Source organism: Magnolia sinica, chromosome 17 (assembly GCF_029962835.1).
Source record: "Magnolia sinica isolate HGM2019 chromosome 17, MsV1, whole genome shotgun sequence".
NCBI classification, from domain to species: domain Eukaryota; kingdom Viridiplantae; phylum Streptophyta; class Magnoliopsida; order Magnoliales; family Magnoliaceae; genus Magnolia; species Magnolia sinica.
The window spans coordinates 64,788,342-64,813,448 of NC_080589.1; the positions used below are offsets into that span (position 1 = coordinate 64,788,342).

At 40.5% G+C, this 25,107-nt stretch overlaps 1 protein-coding gene across 1 annotated transcript; it reads right to left on the bottom strand.

Annotated features, from left to right (window-relative positions):
* Positions 1-7,140: 7,140 nt before the first annotated feature.
* On the bottom strand, positions 7,141-13,793 carry LOC131231626 (uncharacterized). Its single transcript, XM_058227885.1, has 11 exons — positions 13,630-13,793; positions 13,369-13,523; positions 11,451-11,534; positions 11,270-11,359; positions 11,117-11,159; positions 10,088-10,194; positions 9,910-10,005; positions 8,670-8,783; positions 8,485-8,573; positions 8,129-8,198; positions 7,141-7,789 (listed from the first exon to the last, which is right to left on the bottom strand). Exons 1-11 carry the CDS (start codon positions 13,766-13,768, stop codon positions 7,469-7,471), a joined length of 1,308 nt encoding a protein of 435 aa, XP_058083868.1. The 5' UTR covers positions 13,769-13,793; the 3' UTR covers positions 7,141-7,468.
* Positions 13,794-25,107: the final 11,314 nt, after the last annotated feature.

Genomic DNA, 25,107 nt, shown 5'->3' on the forward strand with positions numbered 1-25,107 from the left:
TGAAGCATGTTTCCTTCCATGCTACCCAAAGCACTGTAGAAAAGTGCAAGCACCTTATCAGTTTGGCCCCAAAAGAGGAAATCCGACGTAAACCTTTCTATTGACTGAAAGATGACTTCACTACCAAAAGGAATTCGACCCTGCAACCCAAATCTATGGCCATTGATGGCCGTTGATTCACCCTCTCATTCACAGAACTGCCATGTGCAAGTATCTACTCACAAGCACACATGTGAGAGGTTTGGGGACGTTCATCAGGGTGCGTCACCCATATTGATCATGTACGGGCCTCTGGCCAGTTTTCTCATCTGGACAATGACACGTGTCAAAACAAAGAACTAAGAAATGATTGATGGTCCATATTTATGTACAGTGTGGAATGCTCGATCGGTGAGTAGACCACCAAGCCAGATCAGAGTAGGTCCCATTTGATGAATGGTCCAGGTCTCCTACACGTGTGCCAGTCTGCCTAGTGTACAATCCTACTCGCGCAAGTAGCGTTCCCATTTCTCAAGTCAGAGGCTTTTCATTTAGGGCATGTTTGGATGCGCGGATTAAGTGGAAGAAGAGTAGAGTACGTGGGATAGGGTTTTGAAATCCCACCCCATCCTCCTACAGTTCTGTTTGGGCGGCGCGGTATTAACGATGGATGGGAGTGGGATTCTGGCTTCGGGAGAGGATTCGGTGGATTGCGAATCCCGTCGACTGGAGGAGGTCAGTTTGGAGCCAGACGAACCAACTCTGTTTATGCACGTTGTGCAGCCAAGGGAGTATCCACACCGTCCATTCTGACTTCATGGGAAGGGTTGTGACCCCCTTTTGGAGATTATGGACGGTTTGGATTGCTGATCCAATCACCACCAAGATCGCATAATGGCCCACCGAAATCGGTTTTCACGGACGTAGCAAGTTGCGCAATTTCTTGCGCTGTGCTGATGGTGGGGCCCATGATTGATGTCTTCAGGGAAATCCACTCCGTCCACTGAATGCACGTCGAAAAACTAGATAGAAATGTTTGGTTTTGGATTGAATTCAGTGTAGCCCACAGAATCTTTTACTCCACCATCCGTCTTGCGTTTGATGGTGGAAATCGTGTCTGCCTGTGCGTGGGAGGATAAGGTCTCCATAGGTATGGTCGGCCCCACCTCCTGGACGCATTGGACGGTTCCGATCATCGAACCGTGCATGATGGTGGCCCATTACACGTCCCAGGAGGATCCAGTGCGAACGCTTTTGAAATCCCATCCCGTCCGCCCGTCCAAACACGGCAGTAGATGGGCGATGGATATAGCAATCCAGTGGGATTGCATGTAATCCACTGACAAACCCATTTATGATATGGGAAGCCATGCAATCCATCCTAATACAACTCACTCCCACCTAATCCACGCGTCCAAACATGCCCTTACATGCACCAACAGGATCAGCGGAGAAGAGTGATCCCGTGGAGTACGTTGAAACTTACTACACAAACCATCTGCGTCATCCAATGGGTGGATTTCCATCAATCGGAACCATTGATTCTGTGGATCACTACTTGGATGAACCATACCTCAAAATTCACATTGACTACCTTCGGTGAACCATTGATCATGATCCGCTTTGACATCCATCTCATAGGATTGGAAATTGTATCTGTCGATCCGGACCAACCAATTTCCTAATCACTTCATTAATGGATCAATGAGAAAAAATTACAAGATTTTTCAGTTTCTAACAATTAGATCTGCACTTTTTAAAAACCGCTTCCCAAAATTCTTCCTGATTGTCCAAAAGAAAAGCATGATGGATCATTTAGCACAAACTCCAACCGACGCGTTTTGTTTGTCCATAGCTCATCCAAGAGGTGGTCCACAAGTTATACGGTTTGGATACAAATCGCAGCCTGAAGTAATGATCCTGGACCAGCAACCTCCTATGTAGCTGGTACCAAAAAAAAAAAAAAGAGTTAAAGAGCTGTGATGAGCATATGAACTTTCATAGACAGCCTTATCTTTCCAGCCAATATGTATGAAGGAAGAAATCAGATCTATTGAAAAAGGTGTGCAACAATAGGATATTCTATTCACACCAGATCCATGGCTCAAGTGGTAGACTTAGTGAAAGATACCTCACTGACGTCTTTGGCATCGATTCCCTAGTGGGGTTGCTAATAGTGAAGTGTGATCTGACACTAACAGTGACAATGGGTGTACTAACAAGCTAACTAAAAAAAAAAGGATATTCTATTCCATGAAAGTCAGGTTAATCAATTGATTAGATGGGCCACACGTGTACAATAAGACAGATCATCTTTCGTCCATTTATTTGGAATATGTTGCCTATATGATGAATGAATCAGCTTGATTTTCACCTCAAATGATCTTCATGATGTGGTCCACCTTCTGTACGTCACAGATTTCGACGGAAATGACACATGGGCTGTAAATATGGCGCTGTAGATAAAAGTTTCACACAAAGTGCCTTTACTAGGGAACGGATTGGCTACTCGGCTGACACCAGCGAATAGCTGGTGGTCGGTGCTCTGTGGGCCCCACCATGATGTATATGTTTCATCTATGTTGTCCATCTATTTTTAAAGATCATTTTACAATATGAGTCTAAAAATGAGGTATATCCCTGTCTCAAGTGGACCACATTATAGGAAACGGTGTTGCATGAGCGTAGCCCATTAAAAATATTTGGATCAATCTGATTTTTGTTTTTTCTCTTCATCTGGGCCTGTATTACCTAATCAACAGATTGTATATCAAATGGGCCTTAGGAGGATTTTAATGGTGAATATCCAATCACTATTGTTTTCATGTGGTGTGTACCACTTGAAATTATATACCTCTAAATTTTTGGATCAAGACTTAAAATGATCTTTAAAAATGGATGAACAGGATGGATGAAACACATATATCATGATAGGGCCCACAGAGCACTAACTATCAGCCATGGGGCTAGTGGGGAGGGGGGAGTAGCCAATCCATTCCAATACCGATTGGCTACTCCCCCTGCCACTAGCTCCGTGGGTGGTGGTCAATGCTTTGTGGGCCCCATCATGATATCTATGTTTCATCCATTTTGTTCATCCATTTTTACAGAACATTTTATGACTTGATCCAAAAAATTAGAGGGATATAAATTTGAGCTGGACCACAACACATGAAAACAATGGTGATTGGATATACACCATTAAAATCCGCCTAAAGCCCACTGTACTTTTTTATTAGACATCCAATCTGATGATTAGGTCATACAAGCCCAAATAAAGGAAAAAAACAAAAATCAACTTGATCATGGCCCCCAAAATGTTTTTAATGGTCAACGCTCATTCAACACTGTTTCCTATAATGTCGTCCATTTGATATTTGAATATACCTCATTTTTTGTCTCATATTTTAAAATGATCTATAAAAATAGATAGACGGCAAGGATGAAACACATATATCATGGTGGGGCCCAAAGAGCACCGACCATCAGCCATTGGCTGGTGTCAGGGGGAGTAGCCAATCCGTTTCCATTTGGGTTGGGAAACGTTGCTGTCCTCTGAGAAAGGGCCCAGAGAAATAGGACGCGGGTTCCTGCCATGGAAACCTAGGTGGGGCCCACCGTGATGTTTTTTAGAAATCTACCTGGTATATCCAATTTTTGAGATCATTTCAGTACTTGAGACAAAAAATAGAAGGATCAGACACTCAAGTAGGCCGCACTAAAGAAGAAGGTGGGTAGGGAAATTCCTACCGTTGAAACCTTCCTGGGTCGACAGTGATGTTTACATGCTATCAATGCCGTTAATAACGTCATACCTACTAAGATGAACTGAAAACACAAATATTAGCCAGATTCAAAACTTCCATGGCCCCACGAATATTTCAACTGTGGATGTTCAATCCTCGCCTTTTCGGCCCACTTGAGTATTGGATCCGGATCATTTTTCTCTCCACGTCTTAAAATGATCTCAAAAAATGGATGGACAGGGGGGATTTCTCACAAACATCACGGTGGGCCCCACCTAGGTTTCCTGCGCAGGAACTTCCTGCAAATCCGCGTCCAGATAAATAGGCCCATCTCCTTGCGGTTGCCACGTGGATAATAAAGGGAAAGGAAAGAAGAGCGGCTATAATACGCCCACAACAACCTCTCCGACAAGCTTCTTTTAGTGAAAGGGGGCATGGGATAAAGGGAACCATGGGCGCACGTCACCATCTCCATCCATTCATTCCCTTTTGAGGACTAACTTCCACACCTACACTTTAGTCAAGAACTATGAAAACAGCCCTTAGCTTTGGAATATGATTTTAGTGCAGGATAGCGATGTTGTCACCCGTTCATTTAATTGGGATTTTCTGGTGGCCCACTTCATGTCTAGACCCGGCCCATGATCTATGGCATGAGGCCAAGCCCAGTTGGGCCGACGGATATGGTCCACAGCTTTAAGAGCCGGGTGAGTCCCGTGTCGACTCGGACTCGAGTTCGACACCTTGGTGGCGACTCTCTCAGCCCTGAGTCAAGCAAGACTCGAATCGTCTTGACTCACTTGACTAGGGAGCGAGTCGATAGGCAGACTTGTGGTGTCCAACTGAATTGGGTTTCTACTTTTTCATAAACATGTTTGGCAAACAACATACTTGCTTTTAAAAAATATAAAAGCATATTTTGTTTGGAACATGATGTAAGTTTTTATCCTTCAAGTTTGTTTGGCCCACCCTCATATTCATCATCCATCATGTGGGGAAAACCTGTGACGTGGACCGTTCATTGTGTGGACCCCACCTTTGATATGGGGCCATCCATCATGCAGGGCCCACCTTGGATGTAAGGCCACTCATCATTAGGGGCCAACCTTTAATGTGCTTCATCCATTATGTAGGGCCCACCTTTGATGTTGGTCATCATCACATGGGGCCCACCATCAATAACAATGTTATTGTCCATCATGTTGGGCTTACCATAAATATCCACTGCCCATCTTATGGAGCCTACATTTGATGTGGACCATCCACCATGTGAGCCGTCCATCATGTGGGGCCTGCCTTCAATGTGGACCACTAATCATTAGGGCTGACCTTTGATGTGGACCGTCCATCATGTGGGCCCCACCTTCAATGTGGGTTGCCCATCATGTGGGCTCACAAAGGATGTGGGCCATTCATCATTAAGGGTCAACCTTTGGTGTGGACCATCCATCATGTGGGGCCCATCTCAATGTGAGTCATCCGTCATGTGATGCCCAACTCCAATGTCCACTACCCAACATGTGGAGCCACCTTTGATGGGGACCGTTCATCGTTCAAGCCCATCTTTGAAATAGGTCATCATTCTGACCTGCTTACCTTTGATGTGGACCATCCATTATGCGAGCCCATTTTAATGTGGGGTCATTTATCATGTGGGGCCCACCTTTGATGTGGATTGTCCATTGTGTGGGCCTCACCTTCGATAAATCAATCCATCATGTGGGCCTCACCTTTGATAAATCAGTCCATCATGTGGGGCCTCTAATATGGGGAGAGAGAGAGAGAGAGAGAGAGAGAGAGAGAGAGAGAGAGAATTAAAAAGCTAAAAGAAATTACTTACCGAGATTAAGTAGCTTTCAGCACATAAGTTACTTTCACAATGATGTTTATCCTGTTAAAGCGAAAAAAAATAACTTAATGACTTAACATAATTTAAAAGTTAGAAGGTCACTTATTAGTTGGTACCTAAATACGCCCTTAAAATATCATACGCCTACTAATGTGCCACATATGAGACAAGTAAAACCACTCATCATCAAGTGTGCCTAAATGCCATAAACCATAACGTGCCACAATGTGCAGCATGTGCCACCCCTCTTCTTCAAGCACCCTACATGTGCAAATTTACCACGGGTTATTGTGGCACATGAGCTAATATCCATCTTTAAAGTACTCCACATGCGCCACATATGACAACATGTCACATATGCTACCATTCATCTTTAAGCATCCCACATGTGCCAATATATCATGTGTAATAATGCGACACGTCTCACAATCCATCTTAAACGACACATATGTCACCTTTGTCTAAGTAAAACTTTGCCAAACAACACGAAATTTCTTTTAAGAAAATCTTGTTCAACTTGGGTGATCAACCAAAACCTGATTGCTCTAACCAAACCTTTACTTAGGTTGAGTTGAGGTTTAGTTAGGCTTGGACTGAAAATCCGCAACTCGACATGTTGAGCTCTGGAACCCTAACATTACATGCATCAAATATACATATGGCTTTTGAAATTATGGCTTGAAAGAAAATTAGAGTTCATGATTGGAACCATCCTCGACGGAGACTCTATACCATGTTTATGGTTCATGATCAAAATCGTCCATGCATGGGAATTTGACCCAAGGCTCATATGCTAAGTGGTCTAATGTCTTTTAAATAGTTTCTTTAAATATTAGTGACAGTTTTCGCTAATTTTTTTCAACTTTATTTGCTCGTAAGTGATAATTATTGGCTTTACATTGCTAGTTTCATTTTAGTACGTGTAATTATGACTTTAATTATTTTATTTAATGGCTAAATGTTTTATTCTATGTATTAGTTTATTACTTGCAGTTGTTACTTGATCTAACCTAATCCTCTACTCGACTCAACCCAACACGGGTTGAGTTGCTTAAGTTGGGTCTCAGGTTAGGTTGGGTTGGGTTGGGTTGAGCTTCAAGGTGACTCCTATTGAGGTTAGTTGACCTTCCACCTGACCCACCTCCACAAGTCCCACCATTGTGGGCATTTTTACTCACCATCACCAAGCCAAAGGAATGGAGCCCACCACTGTCGAATAGATTGGACCAGGCCAGGCCGACTTCTTTGGGCCTGGCTGACTGATTTCGTCACAAAGCCAGGACGACGACTCAGCCGAGTCAATTCAGTTTCAGACAATATTTGGAACCATGACCATTGGGTCCCAAACTCAAGTCCGAATCCAACTAGCCATCTTTTTCACTCAGCGACTCAGAGCAACTTATTCAGTCCTGAGTCGAGTTCTGACTTGGCTGAGCAGGCAAGTAAATTGGGTAAATATCAATTTGATTCGGGTCGAGTCTTTGAGTACGGCGCTGAAGGTAGAATCGAGTACACAGTTTTCAGAAAACAATTAGATGAAAATAAATTTGAATGAATGAATGAAGAAAGAATGCCCACATACATATTGCACTGATTTCTGAACGAATGTCCATACGTATGAATCATAAGAATCACATGATACAGAGATGCGATTGATTACAGGAATGCGGTCGAATGATAGGTAAGATACAGATAAGTGATTTCAATTCAGCAATTTGATTGCAGTTGTTTGATTGCAGGAATGCAGTCTACAATAGAGAGAAGTGATTTGATTACAGGAATGTAATCGATATGTATGATAGAAACAAGTGGTTTGATTATGGGAATGTGGTCGATGTAGGAAACAGCAAAATGATTCCATCACATGAATTCTTGGATGAATTCGGAACTCTTGCTAGTTCCTTTTGAATGTGCATGATTCTGCTTCCCACTCACTGCTGCTCACCAAATGAAGACCAGTTGTTCCTTTCCCAGTTGAGAAGAGGGGTGCGAAGTGATCGAGAGATGTTGGTGAGTTGAAGTCTTGGTCGAGATCAATCACCATCAGCGGCATCTTGTCCATGGTAAAGGAGTCAAAAAACCAATGGTTGTGGTTGGTGGAGGTTTTTTCTTTAATTGGGTGGATGATAACTGTTTCGCTTGGGATTGGAAACTCCATTTCGACTCCAATGTTTAGGAGAAGCTGACGGCGCAAATTCCCGATTATTGGAAACTCCTACAAGTTTACCAAAAAGAAAGAACAAAATTTATATAAAAAAAAAAAAAGAAGAGGAAGAAGAAGAAGAAGAAGAAGATATAATATCAGGAAACTGAAACCATGGATAGTTTTGGCCTTGCCAGCATAATGGTGGTCCATCATCAGCTGGGCAATGCTTGTATGAGAAAACGGATGGATAGAAAAGATGGCCAGCATTCTATAATGAACATTTAATGTGGCCTGCCTGACAAGTTGAATCTGCCTGATTTTTTTTGTGTTGAGCATTTTCAGCTCCACCTGATGACATCGCTGATCACATACCCATCTCAATGTGTGTGAGGAACCATTAAAAAATACCTCTGTGATATCTTGGAAGGTGTCGTTCTCAATAGGATCAGGGAGACTTTCCATCACAGTATTTAATCCCCTGAAGCAAACAGATCAGTAAAATTACATTATTGTGATTCAGTGTCTGTTCGAGTGGGGCACATGTTTTTGTGACCCAGACCGTTGATCTGATGTTTCCCACCATGGAATGACAGATGCCCAACAATCCTCCAGATTAGATCATCACTGTATTGTTTTCTTAACCGTCTATTTCTAAGGCCACTGATGGAAATGGATAGGGAGAATCCATCTATTATGGATCCATGGTGAGGGACTTCAGATCAACATATTCAATATTCTCAGTTCTACATGATGCAGATTCTTACGTGGAATGGTTACAAAGCAGGACATAGCATCGGATAATATGGAAGAGGAGACGAGGAGAGAAGTCTTGGTACACAGCCAGAAGGGAAACCTTCATATACATACATATGAATGCAGTTAAATACACTGATGAAAAACATTCACACTTTTGCATGATTAGATATGCATAGCATGGAGGTGGACATACCAGATGCTTCCATGTCTCCATCAGTCCTTTAAGCAGATGACTGCACAAAGGGTTGCAAATGTACGACATCCCTGACCGATCTTGTAGCATAGATTCAAGGATATGCATCGCAATCTGTGGTAGAACAACCCGCTTAGTTATATTTCAACAGAAAAATCAAAACATGAAAATGAAGAAGATCAGTGAAATCTATGTTACTAGGACTCTCTCAAGTATTTTTTTTTTTTTTTAAATGTTGTGTTAGATGCCCCAAATTCATGCTGTCCCAGTCGTGGTCCCCTTTGTGGCAAAGCATAGCTTGATATGGACGATCCTTAACATCTGATATCCCCACTGAATTTCAACCGTATAATAATTGGGCAGTTAAGGATCTGTGATAATTGGATTGGGTATAATTGTGTTCCTCTGGGCATGACTGGCACCTTCCTTTGTGCTTGGAATGGAGTTGTCCAAAGCAAAAAGAAGTCCATCCTATGGCACCTTTCGCTTGCAGCCATGGTTTTGGTAAATGTGGAGAGAAGATAGCAACAGAGTTTTCAACAATCTGTCGGAATTGGTGGAGTTGGTTTTCCAGAAGATCAAAAGTCAGATTATTGAATGAGCTATGGGTTTGCCCAATTTCAAGGGAGGGTTGTAAAAGGGAGGAGGATCTTTCTGGGTTCAGCCACGTTGGACTCGATATTTAATAATTACAATTAATACGTACTATCCATGGCAATAGATATCAAGAAATTGTTGGTTGGCTCTTTGTTAAGATTGTCGCTTCATTTACTTTAAATAATAACTCTGTGACTCACTGAGTCAACTTGACAGATTTTCACAAATCAGATTCAAGTAAGACCCAGAACCGAGTTTCCAAGAGACTTGGCTTGGAATCTTGCTGAGTTGAGTTGACAGGGCTGAGTTTCAAGTCAAGTCAGCGAGTTTTTGAACTATGATCTTAATCATCTAATCTCGCCCATTAAATGTGGACCACTGATCGTCTTATTCTTTAAACAGTCCATTTAACAGTCATTGATTCGATAGTTAGTATTATCCGACTGGAGTGATTTCAGAGCAATGCTCCATCTGCATTGGGGACCATACATTTAAACAACCCAGGGAGAAACATACAAGGGAAAGACGACAATTGCAGATATGACGCCAAACAGAAGAATTGTAGACTTGAATGAGAAGTTGCAACAAGAAAAGCAGAAATGAAAGAAGGAAAAAACTACAGTACCAAGGGTAGATACCTTACCACTTTGGAAAGTTCATTCCCAATCTCTATACTAGTTCGACAGACTTCTACCATATCACTCTCAATGGCCCACTGAATGACTTCGGGTTCTCTAGCCTTTAATGGCAGATTATTAGCTTTGATTTCAAGAGACAGCTATATTCTATGAGTGATCAAATGCTTGAAAAAGATGAACTACCTGGCATAAGATTCCAATGACTGAGAGGGATATTGCTCGGACATCCTCATATATCTCTTCTGGGCTTTGGAACAGTATCAATGGTATTAAGAAGTTTGGAACACAAGCTGAAATACAGGGGGGAAAAGCACGAAATTAGGTTGCCACAGAAGCTGCATTTGAGAATTTGGAATACAGGTTTTGACGAAATACAAAATTGAGTAAAATGATTTTATTCATATGGATGTAAAAATTATTCTATTTTACTCGTATGGATGTAAAAATTGGCTGCCCTGGCTAAGACTTTTAAGTGTCCAGCAAAATCATGTTTTGGGGGGGACATGAAAGTCTGAATAATGGAGTGCTTTGGGCAGAAATACAATTATGGAGCATTTCAGAGGAGCAGCTGGAAAGCAACTTGGGAGTTGAACCAATGGAACTGCTCCACGAATCGTGCTGCAAAACCTCATGACCTACTTGAAGAGGCTGCATATGGTTTAGCCAAAGAAAGTACCCCTTGCACAAAGCACCAAAATGCCACTTCGACAGCTATAATGCAGCTCAGATTATAGCCATCCAAGGAATTCCTCCAGAAAAAATGAGTGAACACCTACTATCCAAAATTCGTAGCCAATAAAGCTATAAAAGCTAGATTTCTTTGCACAAGTCACAGATATTGAGAGATATAAGAAACTGCCGGAAATTTTAAAAAAAAAAAAAAATTTAAAAAAAATTTAAAAAAATTTAAAAAAAAGACCTATATCATGACAATATTAACTTTTTCGTGTATGTTTGGATGTACTATCAAATTGAACTGCAATTACACAGTCCCATGAAGTGGAAATAACCAGATTGTAGTTACCTTCCTTAGCATTCATGTTGAGGGTCCAAATTGCAGTTATGATACCTCTAATTTGACTTATTTTCCTAGTTTATCTTGATTTTGGCTCTTCTATGAACTCCTTCCTAACTTACACTTTGTTTCTTAAAAAACTCAATGACGTGATTTACTTCAAAAAAGAAAAATAAAAAATGGGCATGACATCTTACAGTTGACGAATTTCTGCCTGGTTTCACCATTAGCAGCAATACTCTGCCACATAGAAACTACTAGATCACCGAAGACCAAGATGAAGACCAAGAACAGGCAGTTGAACAAATTTAAAAAAATAAATAAATAAATAAAAATCGAAGGAGTTCTACCTGGAAAAGGGTGAGAACATTGGCAACACGTTTGGAAGCTCTTATGTTAAGAGTCCCATCTACCATCTTTCTATAGAATTCTACCACCTCCTGTTCCGAGATACCAAAGACCTTTGCTTAAGAAAAATTCATGCTGCACACAAATACAGAATGAAAATGACAAGCAAAAGATACACAGAACCTGCATCAAGATGGTCATTGTAACACAGGAATTGAACAACAAGAATCCAGCCCTGCAGTAGTTGTCTGGATCTTCTTCCCTTCTCTGCCACCAAGAAAAACCCAAATTGAGAGAACCCCGATCGCTAAAATCCTATTCACTAAAAACCCAAATGACATCTTTTTTCTATCAGGTGACCTAAATCATTCATATGGTGATCTTTATCATAGGATGGGCCTGCCCAAAATCAACCCCCCTAGACATGGGGCTTGCAAATGAGTGGTTGAGAAAAGATACAGCCATTGAGTCATACTAATGGGAAAGTTTCACCAATATCACGTTTTGATTATCCGAGAGGAGATTTCGGGGCATGGCACATTTGTAATGTGGCCCACCATATGGATGGTTTGTATTAGCAAAAGGCTGACCACACCTGTAAATTGATGAACAACGAAATGAAGCTCTGCATATTTCCTCATAAAAAACATCACCACAATCAATTCAGCAAAACCAACATCTTAAAAAGCCCAAATCATTATAATAAAAAAGGACTGAAAATCAAATCAGCATAACCCAAATCATTACATAGCGTGACAATAAAACTCAAATCAGGTACACCCAAATCAACAGCAGAAACTAAATAATAAAAACTCAAGTCACGAAATCCAACTGCAAATATTGAAAAAGGAAATAGTAAAACCCCAATCATTCAAATGAAGAAAATAGGAACCAGGAAAAATACCCCCAAATCAATAGAGCCCAAGATTTCTGATTCAGGAAGAATGAAATCATCCAAAAAAAAAAACAGACTCAAATCAAGTAAATATCTAAAAACCTAGAAAACCCTAAAACCACATCCATTAGAAGAAGAAATAAGATCATTCTAGACCAGATAACTAAATTTGAAAACAGAGAAACCCAAATTAGACAACCTCTAAACTCCTAGAAAACCTCATCCATTTAGGTTTTGTTTGGTGGAAAATTGGATCCAATACCACAGTCGAATGTGTTTGTAGTCAAACCAGAATGCATAATATTTACGACATCGGTAAAATCCCATTCCACCAAACACGCCCCAAACACCCAAACAGTCATGTTAGGGAGATCTCACTGCACTAGGCTACACTTAACTGCCAATCATTGAAAATCAGTAAAACCCAGATTTACAAAAAAAAAAAAATCAAAAAAAAAAAAAAAAAAAAATCAAAAAACCCCAAATCAAGAAGACATCAAAAAATGAGGAAAACCCAAGAAAAGGGATCATGCCAGATAATTAGAACTCACACACACACACACACACACACACACACACACACACACACAAACATCACAATCATCTTCCAGAATGTGTGTGCAAACGCCCAGATTTAGAGACGACCACCAAAAACTCCCCAATAACCCGGAAACATGGGCATATGGAATATAATTCACAAAATATCTCAATGGAGGATATGTGCAAACACAATGTCAAAGACTCAATCCAAGAAAGCTCATAAAACTCAATCTAAACACTTCTTGCTAGTGAAAGCATCACCTCACAGGCAACAATCAAATGCCACTGTTGAAAATCAACCAAACCTAGATCATAAAAACTCAAATAAAAACAACCCAATCAATAGAACCCAAATCCAAAGATACCCAAATCAAGGAAATATCTAAAACCCAAGAAACAGAATCGGGCCCAAATCGTTAGAATTCACACACACACACACAAACATCCATGATAACTTTCAGAATCGACGTGATAAATACACGATTTGGGGATTGCCAAACACTCCCAAAAAATGGGAATATGGAATCCGAAACATGAAATATCCCAATATATGCGTCCAAACGCTGCATAAAAGAACCCAATCCAAAAATACCGAAATCAATAAAAACCGAAAAAACCAAGAATCGCCGAAGAAAAAAAGGGATAAAAAAAGAAGAAGAAATCGACCTCGAGTAGGAAATTGCTGAGGCATCGAAGTGCATTTTCTCTCAAATCTTCATTTCGGAACTCGAGGATTACTTCCGGAATTGCCATCGGCCGCTTCATCCATCTCACCTTGTGCTTCTTCCCTCCCTTCTTCCTCTGCTTTGCTTCCGAAAACTCTAGAATGATAGAGAGAGGAGAGAGAGAGAGAGAAGCAAAATAAAAGAAAGCCCATCAAAGTATAGAAAGATAGTGAGATTGTGGATTTTCAAAGAGAAGAAAGACCTTGATCGATCTTCGAATCATGCAGGAGATGGAGGGTTCTTTCCTCCAATGGATGCTCTTCTTGCTCGCAGGTTTCTTCTCTCTGCTCTTCTTGCTCGTGGGTTTCTTCTCGCTCCTCTTCTTGCTCTCTTTCTGCCATCCTCTCTCTCTCTCTCTCTCTCTCTCTGTTCAAAGCAGTTAGTTTTGGAGGGAGAACAAGGTATAGAGGAATGCTCCGGTGCTCTCTCAGAGTACCATAACTTGCAATGCTCCTATTTGACTTGGCACATTTCAAAAGTAATCCATTGATCTAGACCGTTCATTATGTCCAACGAAAATTCCATGGGCTAGCATGAAAATATCAAATTGATTTGATAAATATTAATTATTTGATCAATGGCCTCACATATGGACGGTCGTGATCACTTGCATAAAAATAGGTCTAACCAACAATCTGATCCATAAATTTGTCAGGGATGATCTTGGATTTTTTATGTTTTAAAAATTAATTTTTGTTATGCAATTGTAACTATTCCATCCATGACTTGGAAAAACGATGGCCACAGAAAATAAGGCCAAACTAAGTATGGATTACATCATCTGATCGCTGTGATTTTTTAGCGGTAGCCATGAAAATTGTTCTGAACTTAAATGGACAGTTCAGATCAGTTGATTGGACTGTCCAAGTGAAACGATGTAACCAGGAGCAATGTAACTTAGTGTATGGAGTTTTTTATACTCTGGCTGCGTATGATGCTTCATACTCGGGCATTCAGAAATTGTATATAAGGCGTAAATCAACAAACACTAAACCGGTTAGATTATGGGACCGACAATCGGTGAGTCATGATCTCAAAGTCAGATTGGTGGTACAATCTTAACCTCTGATTTCGTGCACACTTTTTTGTGGAAAAAGGACCCTTGGATATTTTCATTTTTAACTGTCTAATTTGTGCCCACCAGTGGCAAGGTCGGCTACTCAAATAAGGGGCTTTTTGGTCTCAATAGACCTGTAGTATGATGTGGCTGCGGTCTTAGCATATACTTTTCTTTTAAGTTTTTTTTAGTTAAGAGTAGAGCTGGGCATTTCATACCCGAACCGGTGGATCCGGCCCGATCAGACCCAATTCGACCCGATTCGAACAGAACCGATGATCAGGATCGGTCAGGATTAGGTAGCGTAATCCAGATCCGAATTATTTTCGGGTCGAATCCGGGTAAGCCCTATTCCAAATCGACCCGATCCGATTCGGACCGACCCGATTCGGACCATATATATTAGTGTGTGTGTGTGTGTGTGTGTGTGTGTGTGTGTGTGTATTTTTTAACTTTTACCGCCTAGACTTTAGGTTCGGCGCCAAAAAATCCCGCCCAATGTAATCTCTATCTCTCTCTATCTCTCTATATCTGTGATTCTCTCTCTGTATGTCTCTCTATTTCTGTTGAAGAAGAAGAAGGCAAGAAGAAGGTTTTGGAGCTTGGATATCTCTGCTGGAGAGAGATATATTGAGAAAGGATCTTGTGTATGAAAGAGAGAAAGAGGGAAAGAGAGAGTTGCAAGTATGTTTTATATCCAAACCGTCCATCCATTTGGCGAGCTCAGGTGCTCTGTGGGCCCCATCATGATGTATTTATTTCATCCATGCCGTCCATATATTTTTAAAGATCATTTTAAGGCTTGAGACCAAAGCTGAGGTATATCTCAATCTCAAGTGGACCACATTAGAGGAAACAGTTTTGAATGAGTATTGACCATTCAAAACATTTTGGGGGCCATAAAAGTTTTGGATCAAGCTGATTTTTGTTTTTTCCCTTTATCTGAGCCTGTATGACCTAATCAACAGATTGGATGTCAAATAAACAGTATAGTAGGCCTTAGGAGGATTTTAATGGTGGATACCCAATAACTATTGTTTTCATGTGGTGTGGTCCACCTGAGATTTATGTCTCTCAATTTTGGGATCAAGCACTAAAATGATATTTAAAAATGAATGAATGGAATGGATGAAACACATTCATCATGGTGGGGCCCACAGAGTACCGACCAGTAGCCACAGGGCTCGTGGCAGGGGGAGTAGCCAATTCATTTTCGTGTACCACACAAGCTAGCTAGAAGCGGATTGCGTACTTAGTAACTCAGTACCATTAGCGTACTGAGTAAACTCTGTGGGGTCCACCGTTACTTATTTACTTTATCCACTCCGTTCATCCATGTTAAAAGATAAGTTCAGGTATTGAGAACAAAAAGAAAGCACATAGAAAGCTCAAGTGGACCACACCATAGTAAATAGTGTGATCGAACCTCTACCATTGAAAATTTCTCGGAGGCTATAGAAGTTTTGGATTAAGCTAATGTTTGTGTTTTCTCTTCATCCATATCTTTTTGATATTTTTAACAGGTTGGATTGCAAATAAACATTAATGTGGGCCCTAGGAAGGTTTCAACGGTGGAAATCATTATACCACACTGTTTCTTGTGACATGGTCCACTTGAGCTTTAGATTTACTGTAATTTTGGGATCAACCACTAAAATTAGTAGGAAAAATGGATAGATGGTGCGGATAAACCACATACATTCACAGTGGGCCCAACTGAGTTTACTCAATACGATAAAAGCGTACTGAGTAACTCAGTACGCGATCTGATTTCAAGGCACGTGTCATGCCAAGACGGATGCAGATTTCCAGTGAAAGGAAGTTCCTGTGTTAGGAACCCATGTGGGACTCACTGCGATGTTTGTGTGAAATCCTCCCTGTCCATACGTTTTGTGAGCTCATTTCAGTACATGAGGCTAAAAATGAACCGTATCCAAGGCGCAAGTGGGCCGAAAAAGTGATAATTGAACATCCACAGTTGAAATATTCGTGGGGCCACAGACGTTTTGAATCATGCTAATATTTATTTTTTCAGTTCATCCCAGTGGGAATGATGTTATTAATGGTATGGATGTCATGTAAACATCACCATCGAACCCAGGAAGGTTTCAACGGTAGGAATTTACCTAACCTCCTTTTCCTTTAATACGGCCCACTTAAGTCTTGGATCCTACTTACTTTTGGTCTCATGTTCTAAAATTATCTCAAAAAATGGATGAACGGAGTGGATTCCTGAAAAACATCACGGTGGGCCCCACCTACGATCGCAGCACACGAACTTTATGCGAAACGCTTTCGTAGGAAATCCAACGTCCCTGCTAGCGTGCCGTCCACGTCAATACAGGTCAGCTATATTCTCGAGTTCCGAATTGTATGAACGGCTCAAATGAGATCCACGTTACATGGGCCCCACAATGATGTATTTAATATATCCATACTGTTTATCCATTTCTTGTGATCATTTCAAAGCATTTGGAAAAAAAATGAATCATATTTAAAGTTCAATGGACCACACCAAAAATAGCAGCGAGGATAATGATTTTCACCGTTGAAAAATTCGATCCTTAGCCAATCCGATCTGACTCAGTTTTCTTGACCGAGTCGGACTCGGTTCGGGTCAGGCCAAGCATGTAACGGATCTGTTCGGGTAAGGTGTTCTGGACTCGGTCGCGGATCGGGTCGGGTTCGGATCAGTCCAAGCATCTTTCGGACCGTACCGAGTTAGACCAAATCCAATCCGACTCGGTCCGATGCCCAGCTCTAGTTAAGAGGGCACTTTTTCTTTTTCTTTTTTGAGGATAAAAATGTTACTTTGCCACGGTTACTCCTTGTACAACAGGCTAGCGGTGCACACATGGGACGGTTCGGTCCAGTTTTGGGGTGAAATCGAAACCAGACCGTTCCTAATGGTTCTAGGAAAATTGGAATCAGAACTCGACCGTTTACACCCTAGAACCGAATTGGAACCAAACCATAAAAACTGGTTCGGTTTTGGATTGGTTCTACGATTCTAGGGTTTTTATAATCTAGCCCAATTGCATGTTTTATATATATATATAATCAAGCCTATGTCCATTCGTGTTGTGATCCATTTGATGAATGGTCTGTTGTATTTTGTTTCAAATTTTATATTAAATTGAATTTCAAATATTTTGGTTTCCCTCCGCATTTGAAATTTTTGGTGCTTTTGAGTTGTGGGTTTTGTTTAACATCAGATTTGACAAACAATAACATCTTCTATATAAGATAGGCTTTTTGCCTTGGGGCTTGAGCCTCATTCAGGGGCATGTGAATTTAATCTTGTAGGGGGCTATGCCAATAGCTCTAATTTATGTCATTGACCACATATGCACTCGCGCGCTGCGTCGTGCCGAGCCGAGTCCGAGTCTGAGTCTGAGTCCGTGTGCACGTGCGTGACTCGACGCGATGGGACGGGACAGGACGGGCTGGGCTGAGCGTGGGCACCTATTGGGTTTAAACCCAACTGACCTAAACCTTTCTAAAGGGTGCTTAATGCACCACTTCAGAGTTTATAAAAGGACTTCCGTTCTAGTTTCAAATGTACGAAAATCATTTCTTGTATTATGAAACCTCTCTCTATTCTTTTAGAATGGTCTAAGAATTTTACTGAGTTTGTTGTTGAGTCAACTCAGCACTTTCGGGTTAAACTGCAAGTGGTTCGAGCCTGCGTACAGTGAGTGCACTGCTGGGACCGAGTCATAGTCGTTGTATCCTAGATGTCAATTTCTCTAGAAACCTATTGCACTTGGGACGCTGTCCAAGGGGAGCAAATTCGATTTCAAGCCGAGTGACTCACGTCAAGCCTCAACTCAATTCAATAAGTCCTCTTTCTCAAGTTTTTTTTTCTTTTTTGGTTCTCGATTTTTTAATAGTTTATTGAATTCAACCAAATATTCCAATAATCTTGAAATTGAATTATTGAATTACATAGATTATAACTACCGTAGCAGTAAATGCTTCTGCTGAGTTAGCCAAAATTGAACCGTTCACTGGACCAATGTTTTAAACGGTAGAAACAAAAACTAATGTTTGCACTGACTACCCTTAAACTTTTATACATACTATCTGAATCATTTACTATAGATCCAGCAAATCATACTGAAGTAATAGATGAAAATAATTATAAAAATTATATTTTAAAACTCTTTGTCCAACAAATTATATGACGTGTATGTTTCTTATGAGTTTGCTAAAGACATATGGACTGCTTTGGAAAAGAAGTACATTTTGGAAGATGCAGGCGCTAAGAAACACACAATCGCTAATTTCTTTCATTATGAAATGACAAACAATAAACTTGTCACTAATCAGATTCATGATTTTCAAAATCTAGTTCATGAACTTTTGACTACAGGAATTAAGTTGGATGAAGCGTTTTTGTCATGAGCACTGATAGAAAAGCTACCGCCCTCCTGAAAAGAATATAAGAATAAAATGAAACATAAAAACAACGGTGTTTCTTTAAAACCTACTATCGTACACATACGAATAGAGGATGTTAATAGAATTAGGGACCAAAAAGGAAATGAAAATGAGATAGATTCAAATGCGAATATTATGGAATCAAGTCGGAAAAATAATAATAAGAAAAATGGCAAATGTCTTAACTGTGGCAAACCTAAACATTATGCAAATGAATGTAAGCTCAAAAAGAAGAATGCAAACAATCAATTCAAGAAAAAAAAAAGAAATTACTACAACTGTGGAAAGTCTAGACATCATATTAAAACCTGTAGGCTTATGAAAAACAAAGATAAGTTGCAGGCTAATCTTACTGAAACATGCAATGAGTCCGACATAGTGGTAGCTGTGGTGTCAGAAGTCTTCCTTATAAATAACTTGGAGTGGGTACTAGACACTGGTGCAACTAGGCACTTATGCAAGGATCGTAGCATGTTTACCTCCTACCAAGTATCAGGAAATGATGAACAGGTGTTCATGGGTAATGTTAGAACATCTCCAGTTGTAGGGAAAGGGAAAGTACTTTTGAAACTCACTTCTAGAAAGACTCTACTATTGAATGATGTCTTATATATGCCTATCATTAGAAGAAACTTGGTCTCTACTTCGCTCCTCAATAAGGCCGATGTCAAGTTAGTATTTGATTCGAATAAGCTTGTAATGACTAAGAATGGAACTTTTGTTGGTAAGGAATATTGTAGTAATGGTCTATTCATTGTAAATGTATCCAGTGATAATAATAATAATAAGACATCCAGTTCTGTTTTTATGGTTGAACCCTTTTATCTGTGGCATAGTAGATTAGGTCATGTGAATGTAATGTCTTTGAAAAAAATGAAAAGATGAAGAATTCGATAAATGTGAAACATGTGTAGAATAAAAATTTATTAGAAAACCCTTTAAACGAATAGAATGATTATATGTTCTATTAGAGTTGATATACAGTGACTTAGGTGATTTTAGAAATCACATGTCTAGATGTGGTAAAAGATATTACATAACTTTTGTAGATGACTACTCTAGGTTCACTAAAGTCTATTTATTAAGGAACAAAGACGAAGCTTTATATGTTTTTTCTAAATATAAAATTGAAGTTGAAAATCAATTAAATATAAAAATTAAAAGACTTAGAATAGATAGAGAAGGTGAATATGAAGCTTCTCAATTTAGAGAATTATGTGAAAAAAGTGGAATAGTTCACAAAACTGTAGCTCCTTATACACCAAAATAAAATGGAATAGCAGAACGTAAGAATGGAACTCTTAAGGAGATGATGAATGCAATGTTAAATAGTTTAGGCTTACCCTCAAATATGTGGGGAGAAACAATTTTATCTGCTTGTTATATCCTAAATATGATTCCTTCTAAATCTTCTGAACAAACTTCTTTCAAACTTTAAAAGAATCATATTTCTAGTTATAAATATATTAAAGTGTGGGGGTGTCTTGCTAAAGTAGGTTTACTTAAAAATAAGAAAAGAAAATTAGGCCCTAAAACGACCGATTGTGTATTTATAGCGTATGCACAAAATAGTGCAGCTTACAGGTTTCTCATTTTAAAGACTAAGAATAATATTCTAGACCCTAATACAATTATAGAAGCTAAAGATGCAGAGTTCTTTGAGAATGTATTCCCTATGAAATCTAAATTTATAGGAATAGAAGAAGTTAATAGATCAGATATCACATTTACTAGTAAAAGTATTTACGAGCAGGTAGTAAAAGAGATATAACCAAAAAAAAAGTACTAGAGTCAGAAGCAAAACTAACCTAGGAGATAGTTTTCTCATCTTCTTAGTAGAAGACGATCATAAAACTTATACAGAAACGATTAAATCTCCATATGAAACCTTTTAGAAGGAAGCAATAAATGATAAGTTGTAATCTATTATATCTAATAACACTTGGAAAATTGTATACCTACCACCTGGAAACGAACCAATAGACTGTAAATGGGTGTTTACAAATAAACTAAAACCAGATGGAACTATTGATAAGTTTAAGGATAGGCTGGTAGCAAAAGGCTTTAAATAAAAGGAATTAATAGATTATTTTGATACATATTCCCCTTGTCACGCCTCAAACCCGAAAATTGGATTCACAGGAATCCCGATAGCCGAATCCAGTGCCGACAGCCTCCGTAGTACCCCATTCTCGGTTCCTAGCGTCCATACGCTAGATTTCGATCCTGGGATCCTAAAAGGAGGATTATATATATATATATATATATATATATATATATATATATATATACACACACATTTAACTCGTAATAAGCATAACCACAAGATTACCAAATTTACAAAGGCAATATCATCATCACATATCCACTAATATAATCATTGAGTACAATACTGAAAAGAAATACATAAATTGAAAGTCAAGCTCCAGAAGATCGCTGCACGCTCCAACCTCAACACTGCTGCAACCTAACATCACCTGCACGCATCTATTGTGTATAAGCTTATAGAAAGCTTAGTGGGTGGTGTAAGTGTGTGCACAAGGTAAGTGCCTAGTATTCAATACAATGTCATCATCATACAATACCGGAAATACTGGTAATCTATACATCGTACATAATCGAAATAAGCAGAAATACTGACAAGATCATGAATTATTAGAGTAAGCAGAAATACTGACAAGATCATAAATCATACGATAATAGAGTAAACGGAAATACAGACAAGTCCATGAGTCAATCAATATCAGAATACGCAATATAAAACAACTATGAAATGAGGAGTCATAAAGAGCCAAATATCTGATGTCGAGGATGCGATGCAATACGCAATTCCTAATGAGTTCACGAATAGCATCAGCTGAATCTAGACCATATAAATGCAGAAACACAGTAACCCAAAATGTTATATGTCGCGGATGTAATGCAATATGCGGTGAGAATGAAATGACCATACTAGAGTGTGAAGCCGGGACGATAGTACGTATTATCGCAAGCTATGAGATACATCACAAGGGACTTCTATCCAAACTAGTCCCATACCTAAATTTAGATAGTCAGACCTAATGTGGTAAACTCCTGATCTCAGGTTAGTCCCGCGCCCAACCGAAATCCTGGCCATGCGAAGGTACACGTAATAAATAGTTACGCACCACCAGCCCGAGTGGATAGTGAATGAATGAATGAATGGGTATGCAATTCCTGCTCAATAAGTCCACATATCGGTATGGTTCCTCTCTTGAAAATCACCGGGGTCTATTACACTCCAAATCAGATTGCCGCCTCATCGCGCGCAACAAGGTGAGTGGAAGAGACCTCACTATCCGCCTGCCAATATCAGGCCCGGCTCGTCGATAGGGGACCCATTCCTCGAGCTAGTCAGACTCAGCCTAGCATTGCTCCCTCCTCTCGGGCAGGTAAGGCCGCACCCCCTTCCAACCGACCACGACACAGTGGGAGACGCGGCCTAACGGTATATGGCCCTCATGCGCTCATACATCCACTCGGTCTAGACGTTGGAGCAACCTCTGAAACCAAGAGCATTTAGGGACTTTCACCCAGGGATATCTATAGCACCCCATGTAGAACAGATTTTCGGTGTCCCATCTGGCCATCCACGAAATACCTGTGGAGGCTACGGCCCTGATGTCGCTAGGGCGTACAGTAATCATAACACACAATGCAAGATGCATGAGTCATACAATCCAGCCATACATCAATCTTGCGCATACCGTGTACTCATGTGAGACAATCTCCGCCTATCAGGGATTCTCATAACAATATGCCCAATGACATATGCAATAGTCAACCACATCTCATAACAAATATGCAAATGATGCGTATGGGCATGTATCGTGATGCTATGCTGTCACATACTCATAATCGGCATCATCAACCGGTATCAACAATCGGCCTCGACAATGTGGACATTTAACCATCATCGCCTCCAAAGAATGGCCCACATAAAGCCAAATATATAATGAGCCCACGACCTCACACAAAGGTCTAATATACAACATAATGAGCATTACTCAAAGGCCACATATACGTAATAGGTGGGCCCTGCTTATGGATCTCAAATACATGACATGTGGGCCCTGCATATGAGTCTCGAATACATTAAATAGGCCATGCATCATGGGCCTAATACACATCACAATGGGCCTTGCCCATGGGCCACGAATACATCACAATGGGCCTTGCCCATAGGCCTTAAATACATCACAATGGGCCTTATTACATATACCTCATATTTACATTAGGCCTTAAACACGGGCTGAACACACATCACAATAGGCCTCAACTATGGGTCGCGTATATATCATATAGGTCTCGACAATCGGCCTCAATATTCGAAATCGGCCTTAACAATCGGAATCGACACTTGGAATCGGCCTCAATACTCGGCCTCATATACATCAAATGGGCCACGACAATCGAAAATCGGTAAATCGGCCACATCAATTGGAATAGGTAATCAATCACGACAATCGGGATCGATCGATAATCATAATTGGGAAATCGGTCACGTCAATCGGAATTGGCAATTGGCCAAGACAATCAGGATCGATAGATAATCAGAATTGGTAAATCAGTCACGACAATCGGGGTAGATCGGTTATCAGACTTGGCAAATCGGTCACATTAATCGGAATCGACAATCGGCCACGACAATCGGGATCGATCGATAATCAAAATCAACAAATCGGTCACGTCAATCAGGATAGATCGATAATCAGAATCGGCAAATTGGTCACGCCGATCGGAATTGACAATTGGCCATGGCAATCAAGATCGATCGATAATTATAATCGGCAATCGGCCACGATAATCGGGATCGATCGATAATCAGAATCGACAAATCGGTCACGACAATCGGGATAGATCGATTATTAGAATCAGCAAATCGGTCACGTCAATCGGAATCGGCAATCGGCCACAACAATCGAGATCAATCGATGATCAAAATCGGCAAATCAATCACATCAATCGGAATCGGGAATTAGCCACGACAATCGAGATCAATCGATAGTCATAATCGGCAAATCGGTCACGATAATCGGAATCAATCGACAATCAGAATCGGTAAATCGGTCATGTCAATCGGAATCGACAATCGGTCACGATAATCAGAATCGGTAAATCGGAATCGACAATCGGTCACGACAATCAGAATCAGTAAATCGGAATCGACAATCGGTCACAACAATCAGAATCGGTAAATCGGTCACGTCAATCGGAATCGACAATCGGTCACGATAATCAGAATTGATAAATCGGAATCGATAATCGGTCACGACAATCAGAATCGGTAAATCGGTCACGTCAACCGGAATCGACAATCGGCCACGATAATCGGGATATATCGATAATCAGAACGGCAAATCAATCACGTCAATCGAAATTGGCAATCGGCCACGACAATCGGGATCGATAAGAATGGGCCTAACAAGGCCTAATGGAAGGTCACAATGTGGACATTCAACCATCATCGCCCATCAATGTGGACATTTAACCAACATCGCTCCCAAGGAGTGGCCCACATAGAGCCAAACGTATCGTGGGCCCATGGCCTCATACAAGGGCCTTATACAATTACCATGGGCCATATCAGTGGGCCATACCAACGGGCCTCATGTATATCAAGTGAGACGTATCAATGGGCCGCACCAACGGGCCTCATATACATCAAGTGAGCCGTATCAATGGGCCGCACCAACGGGCCTCATATACATCAAGTGAGCCGTATCAATGGGCCGCACCAACGGGCCTCATAGATGAGCTACAATATACATCAAGGTGGGCCTCACAGGTGGGCCATATGTATATCAAAGTGGGTCTCAAGTGGGAATTTGAATTACATCTAAAATCATTTCAACAGTTACAGGTGCAACATGTGTATCACTGTGCACTATCATTCCATGGGGCACATGGCCCACTAATGATGATTAGCACTGTCCAAACATTCTCCATGAAAATCAGTACCACCCAAACATTGCCTATGTAAATCTGCACCATCCAACTAGTGGACAACACCAACCAAACACTGTCCAGCACCATCCAGATATGTGGACGGTGTGGGTGAAATGCATACCACATGGTGGGGTCCCACAAAACCATGCTCAGGGATGGATGATGTAGATACAATAAATACATTAAGGTGGTCGCCACTGTCCAGACCAC

Bases quoted from the DNA above. Each gene is read 5' to 3' on its own strand.
- LOC131231626 (XM_058227885.1), bottom strand. From the start codon at position 13,768: ATGGCAGAAAGAGAGCAAGAAGAGGAGCGAGAAGAAACCCACGAGCAA. The intron at 10,006-10,087 runs GTAGTTCATCTT...CTGCCATTAAAG, and splicing joins TCATTGGAATCTTATGCCAG to GCTAGAGAACCCGAAGTCAT. The intron at 8,784-9,909 runs GTAAGGTATCTA...GTTCTACCACAG, and splicing joins GGAATGAACTTTCCAAAGTG to ATTGCGATGCATATCCTTGA.